Source organism: Python bivittatus, unplaced genomic scaffold, assembly GCF_059951505.1.
Source record: "Python bivittatus isolate LINGU-HERP-01145 unplaced genomic scaffold, Pbiv_v1 ctg000080_np1212, whole genome shotgun sequence".
NCBI classification, from domain to species: domain Eukaryota; kingdom Metazoa; phylum Chordata; class Lepidosauria; order Squamata; family Pythonidae; genus Python; species Python bivittatus.
In genome coordinates this window covers 80,338,012-80,354,498 of record NW_028277035.1, presented here as the reverse complement: position 1 = coordinate 80,354,498, position 16,487 = coordinate 80,338,012, and the positions used below count along the sequence as shown (strand labels likewise).

Below are 16,487 nucleotides of genomic sequence, written 5' to 3'. Positions count from 1 at the left end.
TGAAAGCTTCTATAGACATCTCAGTTGGGGCACATTTTGTTCTTTTTTCTGTCCTAGATTTTGAATGAAAGCTGAAAGATATTCCAAACCCAGAATAGAGAAAAGAACAACATTCATTCTAAAGCCATGTCAAATGAGTTTTTAAAATGTAGAAAAAGGGAGGGAGGTAGACCTGGTCATCTTGACCATCGTACCCACAAAAGGTGGGGAGTGGGGGTTAATTCTTCCCAAGAAAATGCCCCCATGTCTATGAGATTCAGGCTTTATTTTTATTTATATTTCAAATTTGTCATGGCCCATCTCATGGTGGAGTGACTCTGGGCGGATTACAGTAAAAACAGAATAAACATTAATTAAAATAGATAAATATTAATTAATTAATTAAAATATGCTAAAAAACCAAACTTTCTATATGATACTTCCAAGAGGCTGATGTTAAGTAGGTGTTAATAAACTCAGGGAGCGTCATCAAGGCCCCAGCCATCCCCAGGGTTGATTGTATCTTTCCTCGCCCCACGCAAGTTGGCAGAGCCAAGTCTTCAATTCCCTCTGGAAAACTGGGAGGGAAGGGGCCCGCATCACCTCTGGGGGGAGAGTATTCCATAGGGCAGGGTCAACAGCAGAGAAGGCTCTCCTCCTAGGACCTGCCAGTCGACTTTCTCTCACTGACGGGATCCTCAACAGGCCTTCCCTTATCCCTCAGATGAAGTGCTACAATGATGGTAGCAATAAAAATGTCTACTTTCCATCCTCACATCTGAATAGGATTATTTTTTTAAAAAAAACAACAACCCTAATGTGGCCACATATGGTGCAATTAACACTTGGCCAAGTCTGTTAAGAATTGTTCATATGAGCCTATCCTAAAATGATATCGGAAGGCCCAGTATAGCGGGATCATAGATCAAATGATCTTCCTGCCTTTTCCAAATGAACAGTCCTATGATAGTATGGCAAAAGCATTTCTTCTTTGAAGGGAGTAACATTAACTTGCAGTTGCTGAAGAGCATCCCGTCTTACCAAGGTAATTATCATCTTCTGGTTTCCCTGAGTAACTATGCTGCCGTACGTCGATATTTGTAGCACCAGCCGGAATGCGTATCACAGTGTTATAACCTGAGAAGATAAATCAGAAAGTCAAGCTTTTTGTGCACTTATAGCCTTTGTGTTTTTTTATGATAATGATGAAAAGAAAAACTGTACTCTAATTCAGCATTACAATAACTAAGCTACTACCTTAATGCTATCATCAAATAACAAGAAACTCAAATATAAAAAAAAAAAAGCTAAAGCAAAATCTTGTTCATTATAGTATTGGTTTTTAAAAACATGTTACATACGGTTCAGCAGTTTGCTAGCAAAAAGCTTTTCACTTCTTACCATAGTGCACTGTACTGAATGTCCCTGCAATGGTTTTGCATGATGAATTATCGCCACCACACACACCACATTTATCCCTTCTGGCTTTGGAATTGAGCACATGATCACATCCAGCTTGCTTTAGAGAAAGAAAGTTCAGAATGAGATTGAGCAAATATGAAAATAAGATAGAATTTACAGGGTTGCAAATGAAAACCATATTACCAGCCACGGCCTCTGACAGCCCGTTCATTCTTTATTTTTCCAACATCCTCTGTTAAACTATAATAATCATAACCATCCTCCTATCAGGACATGAAAAGTAAGCATATTTCAAGCCACGTGAAGTGCAAAACAACTCCACATGCTGGGAGAGAAGTGTGATAGGATAGGCAGGTGAGCTCCTGGAGCTACAGAGAAGATTACACAATGATGATTATGCCTCGTGGAAATGGACAGCAATTGCAGACGATTCTGGCCTATTAAGCACTACCCTTATTGACTTTCAGCCAAATCATGATGCAACTGTGATCCAAACAGAATGACAGAATTGCCCCGATTATCTACATTCAGCTGTATATGTTACTTGTCCATAATAGTGCCAATCTCAAATGTGTGGATCATCTATTCTGCAACTCTAAAGAAAGTGAGATTTCTACTAAAAAGTTTCCCTCTTAAAATAGAAACTTACTCTGATGTGATCTTAGATGCTTAAAGCCAGAATCTCAAGAGCACAATGTAATCTCATTTAAGATACACTCATTCTTGCCCTGCATTTTCAGAGTGCTTCAGACATTCAGGGAAGGAAATGCTCCCATTTACAAACTTCTTGTAGCATACAGCATGACAGTTTTATAGATATAAAAGTGCCCCACTTAAATGATATTGTTTTATGGGAAGCATGGCATCTAAACAATTCTCATAAAGACATAGGTGCAAGCCAATCCTTTAAGTCTCTCTAGAAAGAAGAGCAACATGGCTGTTTCAGTTCTGATACTACAGAGGAACAGAGGAAACAGAAAGCCCAGGATGCTTGTAATATATGGTTTTTCAGCCTCTCCACTTTTTCCCAATCACTTTCAAAGGAAAGAGGATTTACAGGCAATAGAGAATAGAGCTGATTTATACTTGAATCAGATGATTAGCCCATTTAGCTCAGTACTATTGGTATCTCATGTGGAACAAGCATTGGACGCACGCAGTGCTCAGAGGGCTCCTGTGCAGATCAGTACAGGCTTTCTGGTTCCCATCCCTGTTCCCCTGCTGCTGCGGCTGCTGATTTCTGAAGGATGATGTCACAGAAGGAATTATCCTGGCATGCTGTCTTCCTGGTACAATAATACTCCTAGGATAGTGAAAGTCTGATTGAAATGGGGAAAACGATTATTTTTCTCACCTACTGTCTCTTCAAACTTAATCGTCTCCCAACAGCTCACTAACGGCCTCTTTGGTAGATAGTCAGGAAAGCAACTGAAGTGAGGAAGATGGTGCATGTTGCTGGGCTCTCCCCAGGCCTAATTTTCTCCATTTAACTTTCATGCCTATCCTATGCAAAGACTGGTCCCGAGATGAAAAGGACGTGTGTAAAATAATGTCAGCATGCAAGGAGGGGACTTTTAAATCTCTCTATCCCTGCAGGTTGAGATGGGGAAGCAGCATTTCTGCCTGCCTTGGGGTATAAGTGTTTGAATGTGAGCAAGTATCTGAGAATGAGAGGAAAAGTAAATAGAAAAACTGTACTGGTTGCGTTTGCATGAATGAGCGGATATGATTTAGTGTGGCCACCCATTCACTAACTGGTGTGGCCATCAGGATCAAAAAGGTCACCTGTTTTAAGCTAAATTGACAGCAGTTCTTCAAGACTCAAGCCTGAAATCTTCCCTAACTTGCAGCTGCTGGGCATTAAATAGAAGATTTTTTTTCACTGAAAACAAATACTACACTATGAATAGTGAGCTGTCCTTGCTTACAGAGAAATAGCAACACATTCTGCTAAAGGAGGAATCAATCAGAATTTAGGTGCTAAATCCAGATCTATTTTGGACTGGACTGGCTTTTTTGTAGATTCAGTTTAGGCTTTTGATGCCTCCAAGCTCTGGCACACGGCATTAACGGAGCCATGCATTAGACCTAGCAGCATCTATTCTTATGATGGCCTTTATTTACTCCTGACATACTTGACATTCTGCATAATTTGGAACTTTACTACTGTGATTAGTCAAGGGGTAATACAAAACAGAAATACTATTGTCTAAATCAGTGTTTCTCAACCTTGGCAACTTTAAGATATGTGGACTTCAACTCCCAGAATTCCCCAGCCAGCATGGCTGGCTGGGGAATTCTGGGAGTTGAAGTGCACATATCTTAAAGTTGCCAAGGTTGAGAAACATTGGTCTAAATTATATAAAATAGGGCTCTGGCTTAAATTAAGACAAAGGACATGTAATAGAATTATCAGTACATGTGAGAAGAAGGTGGAAAACGTGACCCTTGTTTGAAAAAAGTCAGCTTGTTAACAAAATAAAGTAATATTTACCCGACAAAGTCCTTGGACACAGATGTCATTTGTGTCTGGGCCACAAGGGGTGCCATCAATAACCCTGTCCCTGAGCTGATAATAAGCTGTATTTCCCGCCACTCTGCAGAAGAGCTTGCATCTGTCTTTCATTAAAACTGCCAAAACAAAATAATCCAGTTATTTTCTATCTGGTCTTCCACTTTCTTTGTTAAGAATGCTCTCTTGTCATTGATCCATAGCACTGAATTCACGCTTCATCCTTCTTAGAGTCATACGAAGAAACGTGGACTGCCAATACCTGCTTGGCCTAAATCATTGATCTTTTACACCCTGGGCCGTCTCCAGCTCAGTTAAAAGGAGAAACAGGCGCTGGACGCCAAGGTTGGCTGCTGCCTGAAAGTAGCATAGCCAAACAGTAGACAGGAGAGCTTGCTTTCCGTGAGAAGAGGACCAAAAACAAACAGGAGGTAGAGGAAGCTTTTTTTGAAGCTGGAGCCCATAAATTGATTAAATAAACAAACAAACAAACAAACAAACAAACAAACAAAATCATTTTGACACCTAGAGATATAGTATCAGAGGAAAAGAAATAGGAAAAGGAGTGGCAGAAAATGATAAACTGACTTGTTTATTAAAAGAAAAATCAAATAATTATTATCTTAAGGAATGGAACCATTGATGGACTATTTGCAAAATGCAGGCGGGGCGAAGCTTACATGGGGATTTGAAGATTAGATTATAAATGTAATGGGATATGTTCTGACAAAGAATTATTCCTACCAAATGCATTAAAAACTAGCACCTATGACATTCTTATTATTCTTAAGACCAGAGATAGATTGGAAGCTATCTATTTTTCATGTCTTTCTTCTTTTCTTTACTTTATCTCACGTTTTCTTTTCCTTTTCCTTTTCCTTATAATTTGTATTTTTCATTTTCTTTTTCATTTCTAACTTTTAACTTTGTAATTTTAAAATTTCAATAAAATATTATTAAAAAAAAAATAGGAAAAGGTGACGTTCCTTCTCTGATTTATACACTAAAATTGCCCAGTCTTATGTTTGACAGATTTTCCCAACTGTACTTTCAATGTTTATTCATTCAATTTCTTGTTAAGTAACTCAGTGGGGAAAGCATTTTTCAGAGTAATTCAGCTCATAACAATAGTTTATTTTATCGGAGAGTCAGCCGCAGAGCTGGGAAGAACACAGCAGTACAGGGAGGGGGGACAGGTGTGTCCTCCATGAATCCTCACTAGTTCTAGCTGCCTTATTGATGCACTTACTTCCACTGTACTTAGGAACCCAGCGCACATTAGGAGGTAGACCGTTAATGTTAAAATGCTTCCCATCAAAGACAGCACATTGTTCATCACGGAAGTCTTTCTTTTGTTTAGAACATGGTTCAGTGTTGCATGATTTAAATTTCATTCTGCGTCCCACACAGTATTTTCCACCATTTTTTGGCCTAAGAAATAAACAAAAAATATATGTTTATGAATGACATTAAAAGCTTTCAGATTCTTTCAGATTCAGCCCCTCAGTTTTTGAGTTCATGATGTTTTTCTCAGCTTTTGTTTTCATCCCGTTATATCAAGTCCTTATCGTGTCTGAATTAAGTTAGCTTTTATGCTTCCATTTTAAACAAAGATGGCAGCTTTCTCCGAAAGAAACCAGGCTGGCCCTATATACCATCCAGCATGTTACATCTTTGGTTGATACTTATTGTGAGTCAGGGATCCGGTCTCTCACAGCAACGAAAGGTATTTATAAAGACTGTGGAAATCACATTCAAACAAAAGCAAAGTGGTAAGTAACCTATTATCTTATGGCCCAGTTTAGGAGTAATTAAAACATCCAATTGTTTTAGTGAGCAAGGAGAAGTATTTATCAAATAATAAGGTCCTGTTATATTTATACTAGGAAACTATAATTTAAACTTAGTCCATAATTTCAACTTGCAATTCGAGATAAACATTTGTTTGCAATCAAGCCTTTTAGTTGGAGCTTAAATCTGTTTCACATTCAGATGAAATGGGAAACTAGTTTAGCACACCTTAAATGTGCTGATAAAGTGTGCAAAGGAAGAAAAGGGAGGGGAGGGAGGGGAGGCTTGAAAGAGAGTGGGGGTCCGCCTCACCTCTGAGGGGAGAGTGTTCCATAAGGCTGGGGCAATGGTAGAAAAGGTTTTTTTCCTGAGCCCTGGCAGGTGATATTCTTTCGTGGATGGGGTCCACAACATACCTTCTCTGCCTGACCGGGTAGGATGGGTCGATATAATGAGGATGAGACGGTCCCTGAGGTAGCCTGGTCCCATGCCATGTAGGGCTTTAAAGGTAATGACCAACACCTTGAATTGGACCCGGAAGCAAACTGGCCCCAGTGCAGCTCCTGCAGCAAAGGTGTTACCTTCTGAACTGGCTGTAGCTTCCGGATACTCTTCAAGGGTAGCCCCATGTAGAGTGCATTGCAACAGTCTATCCTCCACCCAAGAAAGCACTGAAATGCTTTCATGTAATGGAAATGGTTACATTTCAGGATCTTTTCAGAGAGGAAGAGAAACTCAACTAATTTCAGTCTGCAACACGTATAGCACACGGAGGGCAAATGCAACCTCCCAGCTATGTGGAATAGCCCCCTAAGGGCCAAAGAAAGATACTTTTTTCTTATTTGATTGGGACTGCAAAAGCAAGATGATTATCAAATCCTTTACCCTACACTTAGCTTGACAGATAGAGCTGGATTCTTTTCTGGGCCTCTATTTTCTGTGCGGGATTCAAAAAAGGGGCATGAATCTGATGGTGAATCACTAATGCCACCTTCCAATACTTATGAAAATAGGTAAGGTGAGGATTATCAAGTATGTGGCCATTCAATCCATGTCCTCACTGGATATTTAACTTGCATGTTGTACTTCACACCTTGCACATCACTTATGAAGAAATTATTTGCTCAGGAAAATATGAAAGGTCAGTTTCTTAATGGAAACATATTTCAAATGCAATGCTCCATCTGCTGGGCCTAATTTCTTTTCAAGACTTAACAATGTGACAGGAAATACTTCCTTCTTTTATTGTGAAAGTTTGCCAATTTAGTCTTAATTTGTATTACATTTTACATTGTAATCCTATAGCTATCAGTAGTATAATTCCATACCTATCTATGTAAGATCCAGAGCAAAAACAATGGAAAATTACATGTGTGCAGTGACGTCACAACACAAGCCCTGCCCTTACGTACATCCATCCTGACGTTTGATGCAAGTATGTAAACCATGGTATTTGCATTCTGCCCCTCCCACTCCCCCAAAGACAACGATGCCTGGAACAAATCACATAATTACATGGGACCCACTTTTAAACAAACACACCTATGAGCTTTGTGCTCATAGAAAATATCTCTTAAGACTTGTAAACATGATCCTTTTTTCATTAAGATGGCATGAACTTTTTATCTGAAGACAGTAAACAATAATGGATAGGACTCTAATTCACATGAAACTTGGTCTAAAGGCCACCTACAATAACTTCTGAAAGCAATACTATTCTTCCCAGAATATTGTTTTTTTTTAACTATCAGAGGTAACATATTGCATATGCAGAACTGTCACAAACTGTACAATACCAGGTTCTTCTTCCAAGCTCTCATTTACAAGCTTCAGAGTGCTATAATGAAACTTCCTTTCAATTAGGATGAATGGGGTTAATACATATTTACAGCTTTGAAATGGATTTCTTTTCCAGCTTGCTCCTGAATATTCTGACAAAGTTATGAGATTTTAGAGAATTTAAGGCTTAATCTTGCTTTTCTTAGAAGCAAGCAAAACCGGATCTCAACCTAATCCTACTTCAAAAAGGCCTAGATCTACTGTAGGAAGTGTGAAATCTCTGGTGAATCACGACTTGTAAGTTGATTTGACTTTTACAAATCATTTTTTTTTTAATATATTAAAGTTTCATTGTGAATCATTAACCAACAGATTGTTATGCAAAAGTCTATCTTACAGTCTTGAAAAGTGGAAAGGCTCTACAGTTATCAGTATAAGGCTGCTGTTCCAATGCGGTGAATTTTAGGGATTGTCAATCAAGTGCTTTTATAGCCTCTTCTAAAAACTTAGAACTTTAATATTTTCCTGATTTGTTTTTATGACTGCAACATTTTTGCATTGGTTTGTAATACTCTATCTTGAAAATGTTGGTTTGTATTGTTCATGACAAAAATCCAGAAAAGTAGGGCAATTACTTCTCAGTGCAAAAAGGAATAATTCCTGATCATAGCAGATGACCCTCTTTGGAGATTGTAAAAGTCTTCAAAGCAGTTTGTGATTTGATGTGACAACCTTCAACCCCAAGTGAAAAGGACACTTGCAAAGATACTTGTCTTTTAGAATTATTTTATGTGTTAAGAGTAGTCTCTAGGTATGTGCATATGGCAGATATCAAGACTGCAGCAGGCAGGGGAAGTAAATTTCCCACTTTCCATTTCAGCTGTACTTCTGAGAAAAATCTCTGAATTGACTGTTTTTTCCCAATGCAAATCATAGCTTTGCTCGAGCAATTCTGGACTAAGGGATAGTTTCACTGGTTCAGGGTTGAGTTTTGGTGATGAAATAAGGTCTTGGGGGCTCAGTCTTCATAAACACAGCTTCAGATTCGGTCTTGATTTAGGGCAATTTCCAGTCTAAGTACAGGCCTTTACATGGATCAACATATGCAATAAAACATGTTTCGTTGAATACATGTCGAAATACTTCACTGGGTTACAGCTGTCCCCAGTATGCGTACTATATATGTACATAGATGCATGCCATCTGTTCGTCATACTCTATATGTACGCGTGCATGCCATCTGTTTGTCATCTTCACATCATTTTGCATGAGTCATTCGTGATATCTTGATCCATTTTGCCAAAATGCTTTTCACACAGTGATCTTATTTATTAGTCTATTAATTTAGCTACCTGTTGTAAAAATTTATATTCTATCCCTCAATAAAATTCCAAAGCAAATTACACCATTTCAAAACATACTAAAATATTCAATACTGTAAATTAGCAACAGCATAAAAACAAGCGCAACCACGATCAAACATTCCAAATTAAAATAAAGTGCATCACTGCACCAAAATAAATTCAGAGCAGCCAACAGTCAAGCATCTCTAGGAAGCAGGTTTCACAAAAAGAGCATTACCACCTGTTCTGTGAATAATCTGTGTGTTTTGTGAGGCAGCATATTTTATTATCAAGCTAGTTTTTGGTTTTCAGGCAAGGGTGTTCACTATATCCTCATTCCTTTTGTCATCTAACAGGCTGCACCCACATTTGTTTTAAAGCCAGGAATCCTGTCATTATAAACCATCATGCGAACAAGCAACTTGCTGGTGCATGTGGCCTATTCACAGCAGCTTCATTCCCCCTTCAGATCACCTACTAAAGACAAGGCAGAAAGAGATAATTTCATGTGATATATGAATCTAGCATTATATTCAGTACACTCCAACAAGCCAGCATCCTTAAGCCAACAATTAATCCTGGTTTGAAGTTGGGTTCTTATCTTGGCCTGCTTGGACCCAATGACTCAAATATGGGTTTGGAGCTTAGATGAAGTTAGAACTTCTTCCAAGTTCTACACATGTAGAAAGGAGGAAAAAACTTGCTGTGTTGCAAACACAGGTTGCTGCCATTCATAATTGGTTTATTAAAACAGGACTCCTACCTTGAAGTGTTGTGAGAATACAGTTGAAATATTTAACTGTTGTACTTACTCAGGCCTGTTGCATTCTCGAATAGCATTTTTAATACCCCCACCACATGTTCGTGAGCAAGCTCCAAAGGGACTCCATGCACCCCAAGCCCCGTCTGTCACTGGTACTTCTCGTTCTTTGGGAACGCAATGGCCATACTTGCAATGCTAAATTCCAGAAAGGAGACAAGAGAAAGGAAAAGAGAGAAAAAACTGTCAATAATGTTATTTCATTGTACAATCAGGCTTAATTCTAACACATTACAATGTTTTTTTATAGTAATTTTATTAAAGATTATAATTACAACAGTAAAAACTAATACAAACTAAAAAAAGATAGAAGAATAAAAAGAAAGAGTAGAAGGAGCAGAAAAGAAAGGAAAAAAAGGAAAACATTGTAGAAGAAATAGGAAAAAAATTAAGAATATAGTAAAGAAAAAGAAAAGAAATATATAAAGAAGTGACTTCTCACCTTCATCATACCAAGTATAAACAATTTTTGTAACTTACCACCTCTTAAATATAACAAATGATCTTTTCTTCCCACATATTACAATGTTTTTGAAATAAAACTTTCTCTGATTTTGTAATGGTATGTGGGAATGATGTTGGGAAACAGGAGGGGGAGCCACAGCCTAGACCACGGTCCGAGAAACAAAATTTGAGTCGGAAGGAGGAGGGGTGGAGAAAAAGTCTCAGAAGAGACCCTCCCTAGTTTTCAGGAGAGTAAAAGTGAGGGACGGGAGGGGTACTTTCAGACTTGCAAGATTCTGTTTAATATAACCTTACAATAAAGGCAAAATTAGTATTCATTTTCATGCTTCTTGTCTGGACTACCTCAAAGGGCTAAGAGATTTTTATATTTATACTTGTTAGAATGTTTCATTAAAGATAAGATTCCCTTCCTTCCTCAAATGAGTTGAGAGAGGTGGTCTTATTCTGAATTATGTATATTAATTTTCATTAGTATCCAAAATTATATCCATCTATTATCCTGCCTCCGGCTACAACACAATTTTTTATTCTTAATTCTTGTGGCTTTTAAATTTAATACAAAAAGCAATTTATAGATACACATAGGTAATAAAATAAATTTTTAAAAAGCTAGAGAACAGTTTTTTCATCCACTTCCCTAGAAACATCTCAACTAGATAGGCAATAAATATTACAGAAAATTGAGATTACTTATAACAAGTGGAACTAGGAAACATTCCATCACTTTGCAGTATTACTTGTGTTTCTCAGTGTAGTTAATAATGCTAGATAATGCAGTGGCACTAGCATTCCAGAATTTGTAACAGACACAGAAATTTAATGATTTTTCCCTGCCATGGCTTTCATCTGCATAGGCTGTTAGCTGATGCTGCACTGTATTCACTGAGGGTACAGCAAATGAGTAGCATAAAATGAATAAAAAACTATGCATAAAATACCTCACAGATTTTGTTAAGATACAGCGATTTAGAAAATGCGTTTATGTTAAAATTCTCCCTTCCATCTGCGCATTTCATGGATAAGATTCAACTTTTATGACTAGTTCAAAGTTTCCTTGATATATAAATACATCATGGCAAGCTGCTAAGAAGGAAGAAGGAAGTTTTGATTTTATAAAAATCACAGAGGGAAAACGGTTAGCCTAGATTTTGATAGACAGACCATCTTTTACAATGATCCCGTAGTATGTGCTTATCGGGCAGCAAGGAGGGATAATCGACTTTAGATTGGCAGAAAGAAACAGAGAGCAGAACTAAAAAAAATGGTGATGGCACCATAAATGGCAAAAAGAAATTCACATGTCACAAATAAGGCTTTCTCCATTTGACAAATGAGGTAGGATAAATCTATGAATAATGCACTAATCATCATCATCGTCATTGTTATCAAATTGTCCTAAAGCAACATTTGTACTGCCTCTAGTTATAAAGCAGAAGTACCTTTTAAAATAATGGAAATTAGAAGTTGATGAATATTGTAGTAGAGAATATAAGATTTGTTGGAAGGTCAACAGTCCATTAAAAAGAAAGGAAGATTAGGAATGTAAGAGCTATTTTGGTCTTTTTAGCTCCTGAAGAGTTGGATTTTGCTTTTTTTTTTTTTAATTTCCTTCCTTCCTTCCTTCCTTCCTTCCTTCCTTCCTTCCTTCCTTCCTTCCTTCCTTCCTTCCTTCCTTCCTTCCTTCCTTCCTTCCTTCCTTCCATACCAATCAATCAAGGCTTCTAGGCTGCTAAATACCTATTGGCTCTAAGAGGCCTACATAAGGCTGCAATGTTAAAATAAAAATTAAAAATTCTAAAATGTAAACCCCTCACAGACTATGACAGTGCTAAGCCACAGGATATCAAATGTTCAGTAAGGTGGAAGGGAACCGAGCTATACCCAAGGGAGACTATGCAATGTCACGTTGGCTTAAAATAAAGCAGGGACATTTCATGATGTGAGGGACTGAATCTGGACTGTATAATGGAGATCTTTCTGGAGGAAATACATGGGCTAGCATGGGCCCAAGACTCTCCTAGCCAGGTATTCTAAGGTAAAGTAGGCAAGGGAAGAGACAACATGGTGATGTGGCTATAATTCATAAGAACAATGTGAGGGAAAATGCCATTTCTGGAACACTGAAAACCACTTCTTATTCTGGAAGATTTACTTCCAGGAAACTGCTGAACTGTCCCCAGAGCAGTCAGACTGGCATGCTCCAGGGAAAAGAAAAACAGAAAGTTCAGGAGAACGTTGGAATGTCCTGTCCTTGGAATGGTAACCACCAAGCTTGACTTGCGTAAACAAGTTCAGCATGGGATTAACTTTATTTCTGGTCTGGAAACTTCAATTACCACAAAGACAGTAGCCCTGTTGGTCTCTGAAGAACTCAGAGACCACATTACATTTGTAATTTCACAAGCATTACACTGACTGCCAATCAGTTTCTGGGTAAAATACTGAGTGCTAAATTATAAGTTTTAAAGCCATTTAGGGCTTGAGGCCAGGCTACTTGAGATAGTGCCCTTTTCTGGATAATTTCTCTACTTCTTAGGAGTAAAGAGCAAGTTCTCCTATAGTTGTCATGGCTTTGGGCATCAATCCTTCTCTGTACCTGCCCTCAATCCCTGGTATGCATTACTGCCAAGCTGAAGGCATTGCTTTCTTTTGTGGATGGGGAGGGGTGGGGTGGGGGTTAAAAAGGCTCTAAAACATATGTTTAAAATCTGACTTTAATGTCTCTACTACTGATTTGTTGTTGTTGTTGTTATTATTGCCAAGAGACTTTTGATAGTCAACAATACCAAGTGCTACTTTTATTAACAGCAAACCCAAGACTTTTGCTTTATTCAGTTTTATTGTTGCAGGGACATCATTATTGCCATGATGACTAGCATATTTTAAGATCACCTTAGAAACTTTTTAAGCTCTAATTATATAAATTAGCAGTGAATTGGGATTTCTGGACATGGGAATAAATAAAAAATGTTCTTGTCTTTTAACTTGCCCCTACCAAAAATATGCTCTAACATGTGTCAATGGTATTCCTTGGATATAGGGGTAGGGCAAAATTACTGCTTCCCTCTAAAAATGTATGTGACCCTTCCTGTCCCTAATCACAAAAGAAGCAGTAATATTCCTTTTTTTAAAGAAATGAAAGCTATTGTATTTAATTAGCAATTTCTAGACATAATGCCCTTCCCAATCAGTCCACTATCTTTCTATTCTGAACTGGGATCGCATTAGAGAATTTTTACTTACTTACTTAGTTATTTATTAAATTTGTATGCTGCCCATCTCCCCCAGCAGGTGGCTCTGGGCAGCTCACAATTAAAACCAAAGACACAAGAACCATTAAAAAATGATACCATATAAATAGTTAAAGTTCATTAATTAATCAATTAATTAAATGTTGCCAAGAGGTTAGTTGGCAAAAATGAAACTTCTATTATTTGTACAGTAGATGGGGAAAACTAACAAATATATGTTCTACATGCACATACATACTGCATTTTAGATTCAGGCACATTTTATACTTATACTTCTAAACACGTTATTTAAAGCAGGCAGCATCTTTCATGATAATCAGGCCATTTGATGTTTTACCAAGAGAAATAATTAATCATATCACTATTAGAATGCTGGGGATGTGGATCTACTCTGATGAATACTTAATGGGAAACCATTATTTCTTTTATTTTTATATATGTGTTTTACACAAATGCTAAGATAAGTCACATTGTCAAATCCTTTTCCTGGTAACAGGATTTAAACAGACCACAGTTTCCTGAGTTCAGACATAACAGGTAATTGCAATTTGTTTAAAAATAGAACCAGAAGCTTTCAGTTTTTCCTTTGTTTTATAAAAAATGAAGAGAAGTGTATAATTCAGGTGCCTGTGCAAGATGAACCCAGCAATTTTATAGCCTGCATTGCAATAATTTTTTAAAAAAACTTATTTTGGAAATATGAATGGCTCTTATTCTCTTTATCTATGACTGGCAATGTATTTGCTAAGACTGGCTGATGTATTCTCTTGGTTGTGCCCATTTACTGATCCAGAGAAAGAAATACAAGTTATGACAGCTTCTAAGGAAAGCAATCTCTCTGTTTTTTCAATTATAGGTTAGATATTGCAATGTCTTAAAAGAAAAAGTATGCTTTGTTTGCAGAAATATTTTTTTTTTTGACCCAATAAGTATCATATTAAACACTGCAGTAGCAAAGAATGTAAATAAGGGGGTCAGCTGGGCTGGGGTGCAGAGGGGGAAAAATGTAAACCCAGCATTTTTTAGTTAGGGTGGCTTCATGTCTCTGATGTGGATACTTTAGAATCTATCTCCCTTCTAAAAGGCTACAAATAGCTGCACACCATTTATGAGCAATCACTAGACTCCAAATGGAAAAGACACTCTGAACATTTAAGAAAATCAAGATTATTCCATACACTAACTTTCTGCACTGGCTTGTAAATACCACAGCTGACACAAATAAAACACACACATGGTGTTAATTGAGGTGGCACTATCCCCAAAGAATATTTTGCAGAACAGCTCCGTGTACAGTAACACTGCTGAATAGCAATTATACCCACCGTAGGACAGACTGTTTAGCTGGCTTGATACAAGACGTATTTTACACAATTAGAACTAACGGTGGAAGGCAGGCCTTCTCCTGTGAGAAATTTACTATGACCTAGTCACCACCAGTGGTAACTCTCAATGATAAGCTTATTACAGATGCTTTCCCATTAGGATGGGCAAATCCAACTCCATGAACATACTTTATACTGAAATCTGAATCTGCTTTTTACATCATAGCAGCACCACGCTAACCCTGAACTAAAGTAAACAAATACTGTATAACAAATATTTGTCTGAAAAGTTTAGAGTTTGGATTATTATTTGATTTAATACTATCCAGCTCAGTGTTCTCACACATAAAATATGTCTAACATCACGTGAGTATGTCTACTTTAGGAAAGAGACTTAAACCAGACATTTCTATAATGTAGTTGTTTTAATTTCAAGGTTTTTCTGGGCGTGTTAGGTTTTGGGTGTCCAAATGTATTCTCTTTTTTAAAAATGATATTTTTTTGACTGATTATAGACCTCAGGAGTTTTAAAATCTGCAGATCTGAAGCAAAACATTTTGCTTCACCTTGGTTAAAGAACCCCTGAAAGCCACAGAAAATGTTTTAAAGGAAGATAAGCTCCAACTGAGGGGACTGGGCTCCAGATGTTATATCAGTAGTCTGCACTCAAACTGCTTGCTCCAAATTATCTGTGAGGATGCCTTCAATAGTGTTTAAAAAGAAAATGTTATGAGCTGATATGGGAAAATCCCACACAGAAATAATCTGCCCCTTGGAATGGCCTCCAGGCAATCCCATTATTAAATGGTTGCCCAGTATCAAGTTGGGTTCAGATTGCTGCCTGGATGTTAGAGAAAGGAAAACATCGTATTCAAAAGAGAAGGCTGGGGTTTTTCTTTTAGTGAATAGGCAAATGGGAAATGGTCTGTGAATAAGTACAGCTTAGTGATACAGCAATTTAAAAACGCTGCTATGAAACAATAAAATGGTTTAAGGTTTTCCCAATGAACCGCCATCACGACAATAGGTAGAGCAAAGACACCGACCCACCTTTCCTAGGCCGCAGTCCGTCCCATCTGCCCACGGGGTGTGTTGAGTACGACATCCTTTATGCGCTCCATCAGCATTTATGCACCAGAGTCTTCTGCACTGCTTCTGCTTAAGTGATTTTAAATGGTCTCAGCATTACTGAACAGCCAGTATAACATATGCTATAGGCCACATAGTTATTTTAGATTATCTCCCTGGTGCTATTACCATCACTGAGAAAGGAAGTATAAACAATGAGCACAATAAACTAGAGGAAGTGACTTGGCTAAGGTTGCAAACACTGAAATGTTTGGCTCAAATGTCTTATCCTCCTGATTTCAAAGCTAAGCTTGTGCCCATACAAAATGCACAGAAATGACATGAAAAATTGGTTAAAACGTTCCTATTGAAATACAAAATGAACAAAACGTGAAAATCAGAAATAGTGAATATTTCTACTATCCTCAGATTTGACAGATTCTTATCGAAATATCTGACTCTGCTTCCCATCTGAATTGTTCTTGTATTCTCTTCCCTTGAAGTAATTAATGGTTTCTGTTTTTAAAGTTCGTGATTATTAAGAAAAACTTGAATATGCTACAGCTGAGAAAGGCAAAGGAAAAAGAAAAACAAGATTAAAATTAAAATTATTAAGACTTGAACATACTGTGCGTTCAAATCAATCCCATTAACACAAAGCCCTCTTACACAGATTACCAATCACCATTTCCTATGAGATTGTCTTCCATATTAACTTTATATTCTTATTAA

General features: G+C 37.5%; 1 protein-coding gene across 6 annotated transcripts in view; it reads right to left on the bottom strand.

Moving 5' to 3' along the window:
- Positions 1-16,487, bottom strand: part of ADAMTS9 (ADAM metallopeptidase with thrombospondin type 1 motif 9) — a 143,366-nt gene that overhangs the window by 90,962 nt on the left and 35,917 nt on the right. For 4 of the 6 annotated variants that reach the window (XR_015794964.1, XM_088134396.1, XM_025170169.2 and 1 more), the window contains exons 11-16: positions 15,738-15,845; positions 9,639-9,784; positions 5,163-5,344; positions 3,896-4,032; positions 1,381-1,498; positions 1,021-1,116 (exon numbers count right to left, since the gene is read on the bottom strand). Coding sequence is in view for 5 of the 6 variants with exons in the window: in XM_088134396.1 (XP_087990522.1) it covers positions 1,021-1,116; positions 1,381-1,498; positions 3,896-4,032; positions 5,163-5,344; positions 9,639-9,784; positions 15,738-15,845 (787 nt within the window). In the remaining variant the exon portion in view is untranslated. The remainder of the gene's footprint in view (positions 1-1,020; positions 1,117-1,380; positions 1,499-3,895; positions 4,033-5,162; positions 5,345-9,638; positions 9,785-15,737; positions 15,846-16,487) is intronic. The other 2 variants (XM_088134395.1, XM_007433677.3) reach the window with 1 other exon arrangement.